General features: G+C 30.0%; 3 protein-coding genes across 4 annotated transcripts; 2 read left to right on the top strand and 1 right to left on the bottom strand.

The window, feature by feature from the left end:
- The first annotated feature begins 2,593 nt into the window (after window positions 1-2,593).
- LOC101495769 (receptor-like protein kinase ANXUR1) lies at window positions 2,594-5,787 on the top strand. The gene has a single exon (XM_004495552.4). It carries the CDS (start codon window positions 2,839-2,841, stop codon window positions 5,440-5,442), a length of 2,604 nt encoding a protein of 867 aa, XP_004495609.1. The 5' UTR covers window positions 2,594-2,838; the 3' UTR covers window positions 5,443-5,787.
- Window positions 5,788-9,643: 3,856 nt separating this feature from the next.
- LOC101495437 (histone H1-like) lies at window positions 9,644-10,581 on the top strand. Its single transcript, NM_001309688.1, is given in 4 exon segments — window positions 9,644-9,782; window positions 9,902-10,217; window positions 10,220-10,261; window positions 10,263-10,581. Coding segments are annotated over 4 exon segments (573 nt in total). The 5' UTR covers window positions 9,644-9,701; the 3' UTR covers window positions 10,397-10,581.
- A 1,392-nt stretch (window positions 10,582-11,973) lies between these two features.
- Window positions 11,974-15,704, bottom strand: LOC101495109 (protein WVD2-like 2). 2 transcript variants are annotated; one of them, XM_004495550.4, is made up of 7 exons: window positions 15,421-15,704; window positions 13,951-14,425; window positions 13,529-13,617; window positions 13,271-13,361; window positions 13,111-13,182; window positions 12,733-12,843; window positions 11,974-12,625 (listed from the first exon to the last, which is right to left on the bottom strand). In XM_004495550.4, the coding sequence occupies exons 2-7, from the start codon at window positions 14,419-14,421 to the stop codon at window positions 12,323-12,325; spliced, it is 1,137 nt and encodes a 378-aa protein (XP_004495607.1). In that variant the 5' UTR covers window positions 14,422-14,425; window positions 15,421-15,704; the 3' UTR covers window positions 11,974-12,322. The 2 variants fall into 2 exon arrangements, with proteins under 2 accessions (XP_004495607.1, XP_027189665.1); XM_027333864.2 differs by lacking the exon at window positions 15,421-15,704 and adding an exon at window positions 15,009-15,150.
- Window positions 15,705-16,382: the final 678 nt, after the last annotated feature.

Raw genomic sequence — 16,382 nt, 5'->3', positions numbered from 1 at the left:
ATTGTACTAAAAAGAAGTTTGAGCTCGAAACTCAACTTTTTATTTTTAACTATATAGTCAAATATCTTTTTTATCTCTCTTTCATAGGTCCAACCTTTTCATTTTTAAAAATATTAAGTGTAACAATTTCTAATAGATATTATATCTTATAAAATCAAAAATAAATGTTTTATTAAATATTAACTACATGTTATATCTTTTTAATTTTTGAGTTGTCAAGATATAAGTTATACAACTTGATAATCTTAAAACTCGTTTTTTTTTATAAATAATTTAATTAAACATTAATTTTTAAATTTAATTAATTAAATTTAACATATTTCTAATCTTTTGAGTTGTTAAGATACAAGTTGTACAACTTAGTAATTTTAAAAAATATTTTGAGAGTCATATGTTAGTTAAATGGTTCAATTCAATCTTCTAACAAAATTAATAATTAATTATTAATATTGATCATTTAAAAAATAAAATAAATAAAAACATCATCGAAGTATTATTAACACAACTGCTTAATATCTATATAATGTATATGTATTATGTTACTAATTATCGTAATTAAGTAGTATTATATATAAATAATTAATATTTGTATTGTTATTTATTAAATTTTATCCTTTTATTAATAATATAAAAATAAATTAAAAGGTTTGGAGGCCGCGTCCCTCACTGGGATCAAGCATGTAGTTAGAATTTTTATAACCAAAATGGGATATTAGCATTTTCAAATATAAAATTTGAAATTAATGTCACGTGAAGTTTTATGGTGTGAGTCACTATTTTTATATATTTAAAATTTATTACGTGTATAATCTATATAGAATTTAACCACAAAATTTTAAGGTATTAGATATATAGATTGTCAATATTATATATCTAATATTTACTACGATCATAAATAATCAATGGAAATTAATTACAAAACTTTAAGACATTAAATATATTGTTCACAATTCTTATATATCTAATATTTATCACGTTCATAGCCGATGTGAGATTTAATCACTCACATATGAATCCAACATTCTCCCCTTATCTACCCACATACACACAAGTGTGAGTCTGTCACATCCTATATACTTGCATTGTCGTTATCGCCTCTTAACTACATCGTTAGAAAGACTTTCCATGCAAGGATCCAACACGAGAATCTACTTCTGCTCCTCCACACTAAACCGAACCATGGCTCTACCGATTGTTAGGAGTACGGGGGAGTTCCGGGAGTAGGAAAAATGTTCTTATATTTATAAGAGACTTTACATCAAATTTGAACTCAAAACATCAAGACATTACATATATGAATCATCATTTTTATATATTCAACATTTACTACGTTTATAGTCGATGTAAGATCTAACCACTCACATTTGAACCTATATGAACTCATCATACTCAGATGAAATATCTTTTTTAGACTATTTAAATTTAAGTAAAAATGAGGGATATGTTTCTTGATGTTTTAAATAAAATATAAATTTGAGTAAGATATATTAACGTAAATATATTAAAAACATTAACAATAAAATAGGAACTCGCCATTTTATAAATAAATAGAAAATCATGAAACTAACGATTACTTGTCCAATCCAATTGCTTAAAATTCAGATTTTCTGGAAGTGTTTTATGAACTTTTTTCTGAAATAAATGTTGTATACCAAACTATTTCATGAGGACGAATATCAGGGTGAAATGGAGGATATGTGGTTGTTAGATAAAATTGAAAAGGAAATTTTACAAAAGGAAATTTGAAATGGAGGATAATATTAATGTGGTTATTAGATAAAATTGAAAAATATATGTAACTAAAGAGGAAAAAAATGTTAGAAATGTGAAGTAAAAGTATAAAGTTTGACATTCTAGATAATGTGGTTGTTAGATAAAATTGAAAAATATATGTAACTAAAGAGGAAAAAAAATGTTAGAAATGTGAAGTAAAAGTATAAAGTTTGACATTCTAATTAAGTCTAATTATTTTTTGTTGGAGGAGTGATTTGATTTGATTTGTCTGGTTTATTATACTAAAGTTGTTAGATTAATTTTAATTTAGTAGAGATGTATACTCAATCATTAGCTTCATCATTATTATTAACGTTGTATATTTGAATACATGTGTATTTTAATTATTTAAATTTTATTAAATTTATATTATTTTATTTTATTAATTTAGATATTATAAATTTATTTTTAGATTTATTATTTAACAAATTTGTATTTGTGTTGTCGATAAATTTAAATGAATATTGTTTTTAATAAATAAATAAAAAGTAAACAAAATTATTTAGCAAACGAACCACTAATATTCACTTCATATATCCACTTTTAAATATCTGAATCTAAAAAATCTACCCAAATTTGATTGGGTATATAATTATAATGACATTATGATGAGCAAATCAAGCAAAAACACACTCCACAAATTGTAGGAAAATTAAAGGCCAAATATAGATGTTCCTATTCCCTTCTAACTTGAAACAAATCCAATACATTCAATTACGATTCTAACTCTCTATCATTGCTTCTCAACTACCTCATGGAACATTAACATTCCTAAAAAAAAAACTGCAAAAAACCATAGTAACATTCCCTATAGACCAACCCCAAAAAATAATATAACAATAACAATTTCACATTAATTCTTCTTCTTGCCTGGTTTGGACTCGTTCCACACCAATCCAGGTAGGTTTGTACAATCATTTCAACAAAACTAATAACCCATTTATTTTGGCGTACAGGAAATTAATCACATCTTACCATTTCTCAACTTGTCACCCAAAAAATTTAATTTTTTTTTAATTTATTTTCCTGTACGCCTAAATATTGCATGATAATATTTTTGTTTGTATGAATAAAAAAGTGATGATGCAAAAGAGTATATGTCTGTTGCTTATTATCTATATACCAATTTTGTTGAATACAAAAAGCATCAATGGTGAATCATTGACATTAGGATGTGGATTAAGTGAAAGTGGTGGCAAAGATGCTGATGGAAGACAATGGAATCAAGATAACAAATATTTTTCAGGTGGAAATTCCATTACATCAAAAGCTTCATTTCAAGATCCTTCTCTTTTATCAGAAATTCCATACATGACAGCACGTATTTTCACATCTGAATCAACCTATAAATTCCCAATTGAACCTGATAAACGTTATTGGTTAAGACTCCATTTTTATCCATCTGTTTACAACACTTTCAACCCTTCAGATTCATTTTTCTCTGTCACAGCAAATGATGTTACTCTCCTTAACAATTTCAGCTCTTCAATTACATGTCAAGCTCTCTCACAAGCTTATCTTGATAGAGAATATTCTCTTGCACCTTTGAATTCAGATACTCTTACTCTTACCTTTAAGCCTAATTCTAATGGTGGTGCTTTTGCTTTTATAAATGGTATTGAACTTATTCAAATGCCTGATTTGTTGTTTGATTCACCTTCATTGGTTGGTTATGCTGACCAAACTGTGGATGCAAAAAGTTTGCATTTTCAAACAATGTTTAGATTGAATGTTGGTGGACAATTTATATCTCCTGTTCAAGATTCTAATTTGAGTAGAATGTGGTATGATGATACACCTTACCTTTATGGTGCAGCAACTGGTGTTACAACCCAAGCTTCTAAGAATGTTAAAATTGACTACCAAACATTGCCTCAATACATTGCTCCTAGTAATGTTTATTCAACATCAAGATCAATGGGAACTGATAAGGATGTTAACATGGGTTACAATCTTACTTGGATTTTTCAAGTTGATCCAAATTCAATGTATCTAACAAGGTTGCATTTTTGTGATTACTATTATTCCAAAGTTAATGAAATTGTTTTCAAGATTTTTGTTAATAATCAAACGGCTGAGAATGAAGCTGATGTGATTGGTTGGACAGCAGGTAAAGGAGTTCCAACTTATAAAGATTATGTGATTTATGTTCATGATGAGCCAGGTGATGATCAACTTTGGCTTGCATTGCATCCATCAACTGATACAAAGCCAGAATACTATGATGCTATAATAAATGGTATTGAGATATTTAAACTTAATGACACCAATTTGTCTGGACCGAATCCTCAGCTTTCTGATATGATGATTGAGCATCAAGAAAAGGAAAGAACTTTCCATGACAACAAACATGATCATAACAAGAGTTTTGCTATTGGTGGAGCTGCTGGTGGTGCTGCTGGTTTTGCATTAGTAGCTGCAATATGTGTTGCTGTCCATCAAAGGAAGAAGAAAACTCCTGGATCATATACAAATACATCAAGTTGGTTGCCTATTTATGGAAATTCACACACAACAGGAACCAAATCAGGAGGATCAGGAAAAAGTAGTAGTGGTAACATAGCCATGGCTCAAGGATTGTGTCGTTATTTCTCTTTACAAGAAATGAAGCATGCATGCAATAACTTTGATGAGTCTAATGTGATTGGGGTAGGAGGGTTTGGAAAAGTTTACAAAGGTGTTATTGATAATGGTTTTAAAGTGGCTATTAAGAGATCAAATCCACAGTCAGAACAAGGAGTGAATGAATTTCAAACTGAAATTGAAATGCTTTCAAAGCTTAGACACAAGCATTTGGTTTCTTTGATTGGTTTTTGTGAGGAAGGTGATGAGATGTGTTTGGTTTATGATTACATGGCTCATGGCACAATGAGGGAGCATCTTTACAAGGGAAATAAACCATTAGATACTTTATCATGGAAACAAAGGTTGGAGATTTGCATTGGAGCTGCTAGAGGTCTTCATTACCTTCACACAGGAGCAAAGTACACTATAATTCATAGAGATGTCAAAACAACAAACATTCTCCTTGATGAAAATTGGGTAGCAAAGGTTTCAGATTTTGGATTGTCAAAAACAGGTCCAAACATGAACAATGGTCATGTTAGTACAGTGGTGAAAGGTAGTTTTGGATATTTGGATCCTGAATATTTCAGGAGACAACAATTGACTGAAAAGTCAGATGTTTACTCGTTCGGAGTAATTCTATTCGAGGCACTTTGTTCAAGGCCTGCTTTGAATCCTAATCTTCCAAAAGAACAAGTTAGTCTTGCGGATTGGGTTTTGCTCAACAAAAGAAAAGGAACACTTCAAGATATTATTGATCCAAATCTCAAAGGAAAGATCAAACCTGAAAGCTTGAACAAGTTTGCAGACGCAGCCGAAAAGTGTTTGTCTGATCACGGACTCGATCGACCCTCCATGAATGATCTATTGTGGAATCTTGAATTTGCTCTTAACCTACAAGAAAAACATGATGGTTCAAGTTCAAAACAACATTCTCCACATGCAGATCATGAAAGTGAGTTTGAAGAAGTGACCTTGCCACACAATCACATGGCTGCACATTACAAAAACCTTAGCCTTGGAACTGAACATGACCTTAGTCATGACTCAAGTGAAAATTCAACTGCCATTTTCTCTCAAATTGTCAATCCCAAAGGCCGATGATGACCAAAAATTTCTTAGGATTATTGTTTTGTTTTAGGAAATTAGAGCTTCATTCTTTAAGGAAGCCATGGAATTCTAGAATACAAAACCAGCTTTTAGAGTATACAATTTTGTCTATAGAACAGTACTATTGTATAAGAAGGTGGAAAATTCAAGTTCACCTATCTTAATATTATGTGTATTTTATCATATTTGTTTATGTGAAGTCTACATGAGTAGGAATTTTAATATACCTATGATTTTGTGTAAAATTTATTGAAAGAACTTGGGTCTTATCGTCGGTTCAAAGAATTGTGACTAATGTTGCTGCATGAATAATTTGCACAGAGATAACCAAACCAGTTGTTACCTAGTTAAAGAGATTCACAACAATAACATATAGAGGATGTTTGTTCTCGTATGTACAATTTTGATTTTAATTTTTATACATGTCACTAATTTGTAATATGTGCATGTGTAATTTGTAAAATTTTCTTTCTGTGTAAATTTTTTAAAAAGTTTGAAAATTATATTTATAGTGTATAAATGTATTAATTTGATCGAAAAAATGTTTTTAATGTTTGTAAATTTCTAGTTTATAAGAAAAGTAGTTGTATAACAAAATAATAAATAAATGGAAATATTTGAAAAGTTTGTAATAAAATGAGTGATTATCACTCTACAAAATATGATTAAAAAAAGATGAGTGATTATTTGTTTACACAATTAAAAAGATTAAAATAAAATATGAGTAATTTTCACTCTAAAAATATTATTAAAAAAAGATGAGTGATTGTTTGTATACATTTTATTTTGTTTTAAATATTCAATCGTAATAAAATATTTTCTTCCTATAAAAAATAGAATATATATTTTGCAATTATTGATTTGAAATATATTTGTAACCATTGGTTTTTATATCATCATTATTTTTATTTTTTATCTTGAGTACTATTATTTCTTTATTCTTTTTTTGATTAATTGAATGAACTACTGTTTCTTATATTTTATGTTTCATGTCTCGTTTTCACTTAAATATTCGATAATTAATTCTTAATTTGAGGTGTTATACCGCGTGTTTGTTTGAAAAATATTTTGATTTAATTATCTTTATGAAGAGTGTATGTAATGAACAAACTCAAAATACAATTTTTTACCACAAAAAACATTAAATAATATTAGGAACGATAAAACATCACTATTTGATTTGGATTATTGTTGTTCTTAATTGAAACTATACTCTCGTTTATCCTTGTTAAATCTATAAGTTTACTATTTTGAAACGAGTGTTTTTGTTTTAACGAACAATTTATATAGAAAAATATTTTATTTTGTATTAGAGGAATATAATATCTATTCAAGTACTAATAAGAGAAAAGTAAACACAAATTGTATATTAGATTGAAAATATTTAATATATAACTTAGCTCTTTTTTTTAATATCATTTGTTGTTGTTATATTTTTCTTTTTGCTAAATTACATTTGTGGTCCCTTAACTTAATTTCAGGTAACGTTTAAGTCCTTTATCTTTTTTTTCCCGATTTAGTCCTTTATTCCTAAGAATATCAAATAAAGTATGAAAATATGAGTTTATTTGAAGATTTACGTTACGAATTTGATGAAATTTGTATTATATGGAAGAATATAATTAATTTTATGAGTTTTGATTGAATTTTTTTTTTTGAATTTTTGTATAAAAAAGGATAACATTGTTGAAATTTTAAAACATAAAATATCAAAAAAAATTAAAATAAAGGACCAAGTCGGGAAAAAAAGAAGATAAAAGACTAAAACGTTACCTAAAACTAAGTTAAGGGACCACTGATGTAATTTAGCCTTTTTTTTTTAAGACTTACTAATTTAAATGATCATGTTTCAATATTTTTTATTTTTTAATTTAAACTTTATTTGATTGTTTGTGCGTAAATTTGATTATTAATTTTTAATATGTGATAATTATATTTTTATATGTCTTGTAGCAAATATTTACCCAGTTAACCTTTTAAACATATTACATGCAATCTCAACAATTAACTACAAACAAAATTTTTGTTGTGTTCAAGGATATTGAAACATCTAAACCATCAAGAAGGTCAAATATCCCAATAAGGCGGAAAAAATAATACATTTAAGCAAATATATAGGATGATGACTCATGGAGAAATTATGTGAGTAGTTATTTCGCTTAATAATTCAATATAAATGGTAAAATCTATTAATTCAATATAAATGGTAAAATTTATTAATTCAACCGTCAAATAAAAAATTCTTATTGAGTAAATCCACTCCATAAATTTCTATAAAATTTAAAAATTATTTAATACTTTATTAAATAATTGCAAATGAGCATATAATAAGCTTCTAAAAAATTTCCAAATAGCGCTTAAGAATAATTCTCCTTAAATCTTCTGCGTGTATTTTCCTTGTGTGAGGTCAACAGAGATCTTAAAAAAAATGATATATATGGTTTGAGAGTATGATCGTCGAAACTTGATTAATTCCAAAATGAACCTTCACCTAAGACTTTTCATCAGAGTTGTTGAATTTCTTTAATAGAACATAACTTGATCATCAAAGTTAGATGTTGCGTTGCTTGGTACAGGTAGTCAGAGACAAATGCATAATTGCATGACTTAGAATTAGTAGCATGGCCAACATCACCTTATTGCATCTTTAGAGCATGTTGCACATATGGGGCAACATCTTGGAGCAAGTTGTGGTTTTTAGAGCAGGCATAACTTGAGCTTCAGAGGAAACTCGAATAGAAGCTTTAGAGTTACTATAGTAGGCACTTCATAGACACACTTCAAACTTCATAGGCATGCTTCAATCTTTAGAGGCATACACATATAAACTTCAAAGGCACACTGATATACGCTTCAGAGGCAAATCGTTAGAGGCAAATTATTGACCTCATTTGATTTTACTTGATTCTGATGTCTTCGTTTCCTCTGACATCTTCACTTCCTCTGATATAGTTTCATTCATTTTCTTATTATGTTCACTACACACTAAATGAAGTCATTAGTACAATAAATTGTTCTCACAAATTACATTTGTTATGATAAATACATGACGAATGAATTGTTCTTAAAACAAAACTAGTTCCAACATAAAGCACTATCGAAAAGAAAGTTTGAAACTTGTGGTTATATCCCCGATTTGGCGATTATCTCCACATAGGTTTGATGAAGTGATATGTTGAGTACTTTACTCATTTCTTATGTGGAGAAATGCTTAAATATTTTAGTCAATTATGTGTATTACTTATTTTAGTCGAAATGGTTGAATTAGGGTTAAGAAGAAAAAAGTATTATGAGATAAGAAATAGCCGCCAAAGAGACATGAGAAGAGCAAAAGCATTTCCCGTTTTCTCACAATCTGTTATCATAAAAACGTGAATGAAGATTTATTCACCGTTGAATTGGATTAATTTATGGACATCAAATTCACAAGAAATAGTTTTTCATTTTCAAAGTTGGATAAGTAAGACGGGGTTTGAGTAGAGAAAAATGCTTCCAACAATAATTTTATATTTAAGTATTTTTCATCTTTTCATTCTTATTTATTTTTAATGGAATTATTTCTTTATTTTTTACGATAATTTTCACCAAAACATTATAGTTTTTAACGAAGTTCTGTAGTAATAAAAATATCTACATCACATTCAAAATCAAAACTACAAATACTTTTCTTATATACTACCAAATGTTACTTATATCTATGAACTATAAACATGTTATTTTGCAAATGAAAACCTAGAAAAAAACACACCATCCAAGACTAAAAACACAAAATGTTCCTTAACACATCAACATATGATGCAAAAAAGAGAGTAAATTTTATTAAAAAATAATATTAAATATTTAAATGTTATTACACATTTTAATAATGTTTATTTTTTTAAATCCTCAATAATCTTCGGACACAAATGATAATTTTAGAAGCATTTAATTAAATTTAACAATTAAAGAAAGCAAAAACAGAGCAGTCTTAGCTAAAGCTATCCAATCCACGATCCAAGTGACTCCGCTGACTTGGATTGACAACCGTAGATAAAGAATCATCCAACGTCTCATATTCAAACCTCCACAGAGATTCTCGATCCGTGCCACGCTTACTTCCACCAATCAGCGCTCGGCATTTTCCTTTCTCATTCCAATATTTAAATCACTTCCCACTCTTCTCATAATCACCACTTCCTTTCTCTCAAGCATCTATCTCTTTCTCTCTTTTCGACGGTTAATCAATTTTTTTTTAGTTTCTTTCAATTTCAGCCATGTCGACCACAGCGGCTCAACCCAAGTCAAAGAAAACAGCTTCGACAAAGAAGCCACTTTCTCATCCAACCTACGCTGAGGTACAAATTTTAATAAGATTTATTTTTTTATTAATTAATTTCAATATTCTTCATTTTCTTTACTGTAATATTCTTTATTTTTTTTATTAATTGTTCATTTTTTTCTTCCGAAATTGAAGATGATAACTGAGGCTATTGTGAGTCTGAAAGAAAGAACTGGTTCAAGCCAACACGCGATAACCAAATTCATCGAAGAAAAGCACAAGGATCTATCTCCCACCTTCCGCAAATTAATCTTGCTTCATCTCAAAAAGTCGGTGGCTGCAGGCAAGCTTGTTAAGGTTAAGGGTTCATTCAAACTCGCTCCGGCTAAATCTTCTGTGGCTAAACCTAAAGCCGCTACTGCTCCCGCTGCTACCAAGAAGGCTAAGGCTGTTACCAAGCCAGCCGCCAAGGCTGCTACCAAGCCCAAGGCTAAAGCTGTTGCGAAGCCTAAAGCAGCGGCAAAGCCCAAAGCTGCAACGAAGCCGAAAACGGCGGCGAAGCCAAAAGCGAAGACGGTTAAGACAACACCGGTGAAGAAGGCTGTTGCTAAGACAACGAAGAAGGTTCCTGTGAAGGGTGTGAAGAAGCCTAAGAGCGTTAAAACGCCGGTGAAGAAGGCTAAGAAATGATAAATTAGGGTTTTTTGTGTGTGTATTTCTGAGTTAATTACTTATTATTATAATTATTATTATTAATTAATAGAGATGAATATTGTGTTAGAAGTTTGTTTATGTAAATTCTTGAGTAGAAATAGAACAAGTCTTCTTGTACTTGAGACATCTCTAATGAATCAGGTTTTCGGTTTTGAATTGGACATTTGAATTTAATTTTTGTAAAGAATGCCGTACACGCTAACTGCCGGAAAATTAGATGGGACTGTGCGGTTTGCATATAACGATTACTAGATGAATATCCTAGTGTTTATATTTCAACCGCACAAATCATATTTACAATTCAAGTAGGTGTACATTACCTTTTGGTTCAAATTTAAAATTTTATACCTAAATAAAATACAGTTTTATGTAAAATATATGATAGTCCATCCGTAACTTGTGATTGAAAAACTTAGTATCTATACATATATTTTGGTTAGACTCACTCCAACATAGACAAAATCCAACACAAATTTTGATTGACTTGACCTAAATCAAATAATGTTGGAGATTAATTTTGAAACTAAGGCAAGTTGCCTCTAAGATAGATCTCTCATCGTGATCCCATGATGATAAAGAAGGAATCCTACGGGATTACATAGACGATTGTTAGAAGTTTTGGTGATTAGATGATATAATTTTCTTGTGACTGTAACTATAATTAAAATACTATATTTTATAAAAGACAAATGACGAAAATTAATTAATAAAAATAAGAACTAAAATTATATTGAATTTTTTATTTTTAGTTGTAATATATACTCGAAAATTATACCAAGTGCTCATATAGACGAAACCAGGACCTTTGAATTCCCAAAAGATAGCTACCAATATTATATGTATTTATTAAGAATAAGAAAAAATTGGTGTGACTTGTAAGTTGGGTTGGAGGAATCCAACCATGCGTTCAAACCTTTTAGGAAGATGAAGTTTCAAGTTTGAAGGCAATGATCAACCATGATGATAACCTCAAACCACGACTAAGGCCGAAGAGAATGACAAGCAATTGACCAACCATCTCTCAATTCTCTTTTCATATTCATATTTAGCCACTCGCTCAAATTGATACATACTAATAATTTACGTTCAAAATTGAAACATCTTAATTTATGTTATATTGAAAAAAAATAACTGATACTTACTTTTTATCTATTTTTTAATTAAAGCAACACTTATTTTAGACCAGAAATAATCTCCCTTTTTAAAAAATAATATATAGATATTTTTTGTTAATGAGGAAATCCTGCTTTATTATTTTGTCTATATAGAAATAGAGCTTTAGAATTTTTTTTTTCTGTTGAGGAAGTTTTAAGGGACTATTCAAAAGCTTCCATAGTTTAGGATGCTTTCTAAGCATGGTTCTGCATTACATCAATTGTTGAAGAGTTACAATGTTTGTCCTCCTCAACTGTCAAAATGCCTCATGGTTTATGCTTTTGGATGCTTCAAAATTAGATTTCATTTTGTTGGGTTTTGTTTCAAAGATAAACCAATGTTTTTCTCTCCCATAAAGAAGATAATAATACTAAATAGTAAACTCAGAAGAATATAAATTATCAGAATAAATACAAACTCAGTTCTTAAACAAAAAGTTGCATTACACAATATGTTCCCCCTCATGAAAATCAACCATTGAACACAGACAAAACCTTAGGACAACCTAATCCTACTTCTACATAAAGAAATATATAAATTTCATCATATAACATTTCCAAATCCATGGAGGCCTAGTTTGAGGGAACATCACATATCAATATATCATTCATACTACATCGTTAACTATGATTTTATATGGAACATGACCGGCGCAAACATAAGTTAAAAAAACATATACACCGCAAGTTAACACAAATCAGAAAAGTGAAGTCCATATGAAAAAAGAAAATAGGGTATTTTCACGAGTCACGATTGGACTGATATGTCTGCACTTGGGTGCTGGATGATGTTTGGAGGAGCTGTTTTCGTTTCCGTATCCACCTTTGGTCGTTCTTTGGTTTTGTAAGCACCATTGCTATTGCGTCGAATGATCTGGTCCTTAATTTTCTGATTAAGAGGATGATTGGTATTAGTATTAGAACCAACTTTCATGTGGCTGCCAGTACTATGACGTGATCGGCTACAAACTTCACGAGATTGTGAGTTCACAGCATCGCCAAAGCTCCTTCTCCGATTCAGTTTTGGTGACTTGGGGCGTGTTAGTGGCAGCTGCAATGAAAGAAAATCGAATGAACATTTTACATTTTTTCCAACACGATACTGTTAGGCAACCATTCATGATGCTTTGCAACCTGAGATCAAGAATAGACACATACCTTCTTGAGTTCAGCTTTTGGCGGAGGCCCTTCATAGTAGAAACTTGGTACTGGATTTGCTTTAACTACCAAGTTCTTTCTCAACTGCTTGATGGCTGCTTCTTGCTCTTCCTATGAGGGTTATTATTACATAAATTAAGAATAAAAATATTATTAGTTAATTTTCATATGATGAGGTTAATACAGGGTGAGAAAAGCAAAACAATTTAAATAATTTAGACGTGATTTTTACACTCAAATTTATTGTTCAACTCACTTTTACTTGAATGCATCTAAACATAAATCGCTTTTAACTTAAATCAATTAATTCAAAATCAGTTTTTGTCACTGCAAAACCAAACACGCATTTAGATGTTTCCAGTAAGAAGACAACTATACCTTTAGTCTTGCCTCATACTGGCTTTTTTCTTCCTGAAGAGCTCGATTTTTCTCCTCTAACTTGAGATAAAACTGGAAAGATAAATTACAATGAAGTTATTAATGCAGAATACGATTTGTTTAACATGTATAAGAAACTAAGTGACAGAAAAATATGTACCTCCCTCCGTTTTGCTGCACGTTCTGAGCTTCTAAATGTAGGGGCCGAACCCTGAGTTACCTTCGATCTTGCAGTGCGCATCGACACAGCACTAATATTTGTGGTTAAAGAACAAATGATAGAGTAACAGTTATATTATTGAAATTCATAAAAGAAGGGTTAAAAGCAATGAAGTAATCACTTTGGAAGAGATTCTTCAAACATGCCTTGAACATGCTCAGTTCAGAATAAACCACAGAATTCAAGTTTAAAGGATACGAGGATGCGACAGACCAATTATCCTCATCATCATAGTGCTTCTTATGATCATGTTGCAAGGGCTTAGTTGATGAAAAAGGTGAGTTTGCCTGAAATAGAAAAAATATATTTTTTCAATATCAGTAATTTCACAAAAATGCATCTTTGGCTAATTGACTCAGTTCAATGTTGTCAATCGCAGATCACAGAAGATGGCAGTTTATTCAAATTTCACTATAGCTGTAGCTGCTATCTAACAACATTTAGAACTAAATAATGTACCACAGAACAATAGCGGTTTGTTCAAATTCCATTGTGCTTTAGCACCGTTATAGACTCTATTTGACAACACCGAATCAATTCTTAGAGTACTTACAGGTTAAAAAAAATCAAACTTCAATTTTAAAATATGATGATGTGACTCAATTAAGGCCATCAATTACCTGTGAATTCTTTGATGAACAAGGCGAGTGTATGTTGTTAGCATTTGGCGACAAGTTCAAACCAGCTACAACAGCTTCGGTATCAACAGTGTAGGATTCATGTTTTTCAGTAACCAGATCAGATGGTTGTGTGACAACAAAATGACTTGTAAGCTCTTTCTCTGCAGCCGGTGAGCTTAACTCTTTGTTGTCACCCGTCTTCTGAACTTCATGTTTCTCATTCTCCTCTTCGGATGAGTCAGTATTACGGTTTGTTGTTTTGGCACTCAAAACATCCTTTGTCTCATGGCATTTCTCATCAAACAAATTCATTTCAGTACATTCCCTTACCTCATGATCCTTTGCTTGAACCTTAGCTGCTGCAATTTTAGAAGAATTGTGCACATTATCATTCGGACTGTCGTCTAAAGCTATTGTTACACCATTTGGCTTCTTATCCTCAGCTTGTATTGCTGTAACTTCTCTCCCCATGACACTGCATAATATAATTCAAAGGGTGAGTAACAAAAGAAGAATTCATCATAAGAGATTACAGTAAAAATATTCTACTTTAGCAGGAATAGGTGTGCTCTATTATCTTTTGTGATGTGTCTTATATTTTGTTTAATTTGTTTCATGCTTTCTTTTATTATGGAGTTTGTGTTGACTAATCCTTTATTTTTTTTTAAACATGTATTATCTCATATTTAATATTGAGCTATATTGAACCACATCATTACCCCGTGTTATTATGAATCTTATTAAACTTATATATCATTAACCAAGTTTAAAATGAAGGTAAAAGACTCAGGGATGAACTTAATTTCTTCATAAAAGTAAAAAAAAAGAAATGGTAAACAAAAGTTTCTTCTTCCAGTTAAGTTTTAAACAGATCTAGGAAACTACCGGGTTGAATAAGAAAATGTTATTCATATGAACAGATTTTTTGGTAACAATTTAAAAAATTAATATGATTATTATGTGTGATTTTGGCAATTTTAACAACCACCCTGAAAAAAAAACCATTCCAACATGTTCTTAACATAAAAAAATAAATAAAAAGAGAATAAAACACTTACCTTTGGTTGGAAAAACAGAAAGAAAGGCTCAAATACTAAGAACTAATTAATTCAACGCAATTCACCATTTACACATTTGATTACACTAGTACAAAAAAAAAGCCTCTTTGTGTTCAACCAGAAACTCGAGTCAACAATGACAACTCAAAACTTTTGCTTTTTTAAACAAGTGATGAAAAAAAAAAGCAAAAAAATAGTGAATAAAAAATCAAATTCTACTTTTGACCCAATTCTCATAACCTCAATTTGTAAAGTAAAAAACTCATTTTTCACAAAAAAACAAGCACATCAGAGATGATAACTTAACTCCAAACTCCAAAACAACATGTAGCAAAAGAAGCAAAGATCGTCATAAAAACATTGCATAGCTGAGGAAAAGAAAAATAAATAAAAAAATGGAAGAGAAACACACCTGAATAAGCTGAGAGTGTGAAAAAATTATACTTGGAAACAGTAGAAGCTCGATCTCACGAGATCTCTATTCTTGCTCTTAATTTGTTGTTGTTGTTACTGTGTCTCTGTGAGTGTTTTGTTTTATTTTGTTTGTGTTGTAGGTGTGGGTGGGTGGCAAATAGAAACAAAGTCCAAAATTTATGTATCAAGTGTCAACTATAATATTCTTTTGCTTTATCATAAACTTTTTCTTTCTTTTTTTCTCTCTCTTATGTTTGTGTTCTATAATGTATAATGTGTTTCTTCGTTGGTTTTATTTAAGGTTATTTATAGATCGGTTTTCTGGTTTCTTTTACTAACTAACGCCGTTGTTTTTTCACCCAAACCCGTTGGTTGAAGGGGTTAATTATTTCACGGCGTTAGTTCACAGTGGGACTTCCGTTTTCCGCGGAGTGACGTTAAAGCCACAAGAAAATGAGTAAAAATTATAAAAAGGGTTTTTATCCACAGTAAAAATGCAAAAAATAAAAAATTGAGAGATACAAAGAGAGAGAAGACACGTATGATAATGATACTGGACAGATAAGGTGAGAGATTTGGTCTTAAAGATGTATCTAAATATTAATAAAAACAAATTATAATAATAAAGCCAATATTTGCAAAAATATATGCAGATGTCTTGCTCAAATTTTAATGGGTATAAGTAAAAGCCTAATTGGTAAACATTTTAAAAAATAATAATAATAAAGAATTGGGTAAACAAATTATAAAATAAATAAGATACATATAATTTTGATCTTTTATCTTTTACTTAATATTCGTTTTAGTCTTTCATTTTTATTTTGATATATTTTGTTTCTTTATTTAATATAAAACAGTCATCGTCACAATTATAACAAAAGTTATAACAACGTAAAATCATTAAAATCCTTTCGAACAATCATTAATATGTATTTAATATAACATTCTTTCAAGAGCACA

Source organism: Cicer arietinum, chromosome 4, assembly GCF_000331145.2.
Source record: "Cicer arietinum cultivar CDC Frontier isolate Library 1 chromosome 4, Cicar.CDCFrontier_v2.0, whole genome shotgun sequence".
Lineage (NCBI taxonomy): Eukaryota > Viridiplantae > Streptophyta > Magnoliopsida > Fabales > Fabaceae > Cicer > Cicer arietinum.
The sequence above is the reverse complement of the archived record's forward strand: the minus strand, read 5'-3'. Positions and strand labels throughout refer to the sequence as shown.

Excerpts from the sequence above, each read along its gene's own strand:
- LOC101495769 (XM_004495552.4), top strand. The coding sequence starts at position 2,839 with ATGAATAAAAAAGTGATGATGCAAAAGAGTATATGTCTGTTGCTTATT.
- LOC101495109 (XM_004495550.4), bottom strand. The coding sequence starts at position 14,421 with ATGGGGAGAGAAGTTACAGCAATACAAGCTGAGGATAAGAAGCCAAAT. Across the intron at positions 13,362-13,528 it reads AATTGGTCTGTCGCATCCTC|TGCTGTGTCGATGCGCACTG; the intron begins GTATCCTTTAAA and ends CACAAATATTAG. Across the intron at positions 12,844-13,110 it reads AGTATGAGGCAAGACTAAAG|GAAGAGCAAGAAGCAGCCAT; the intron begins GTATAGTTGTCT and ends TAACCCTCATAG.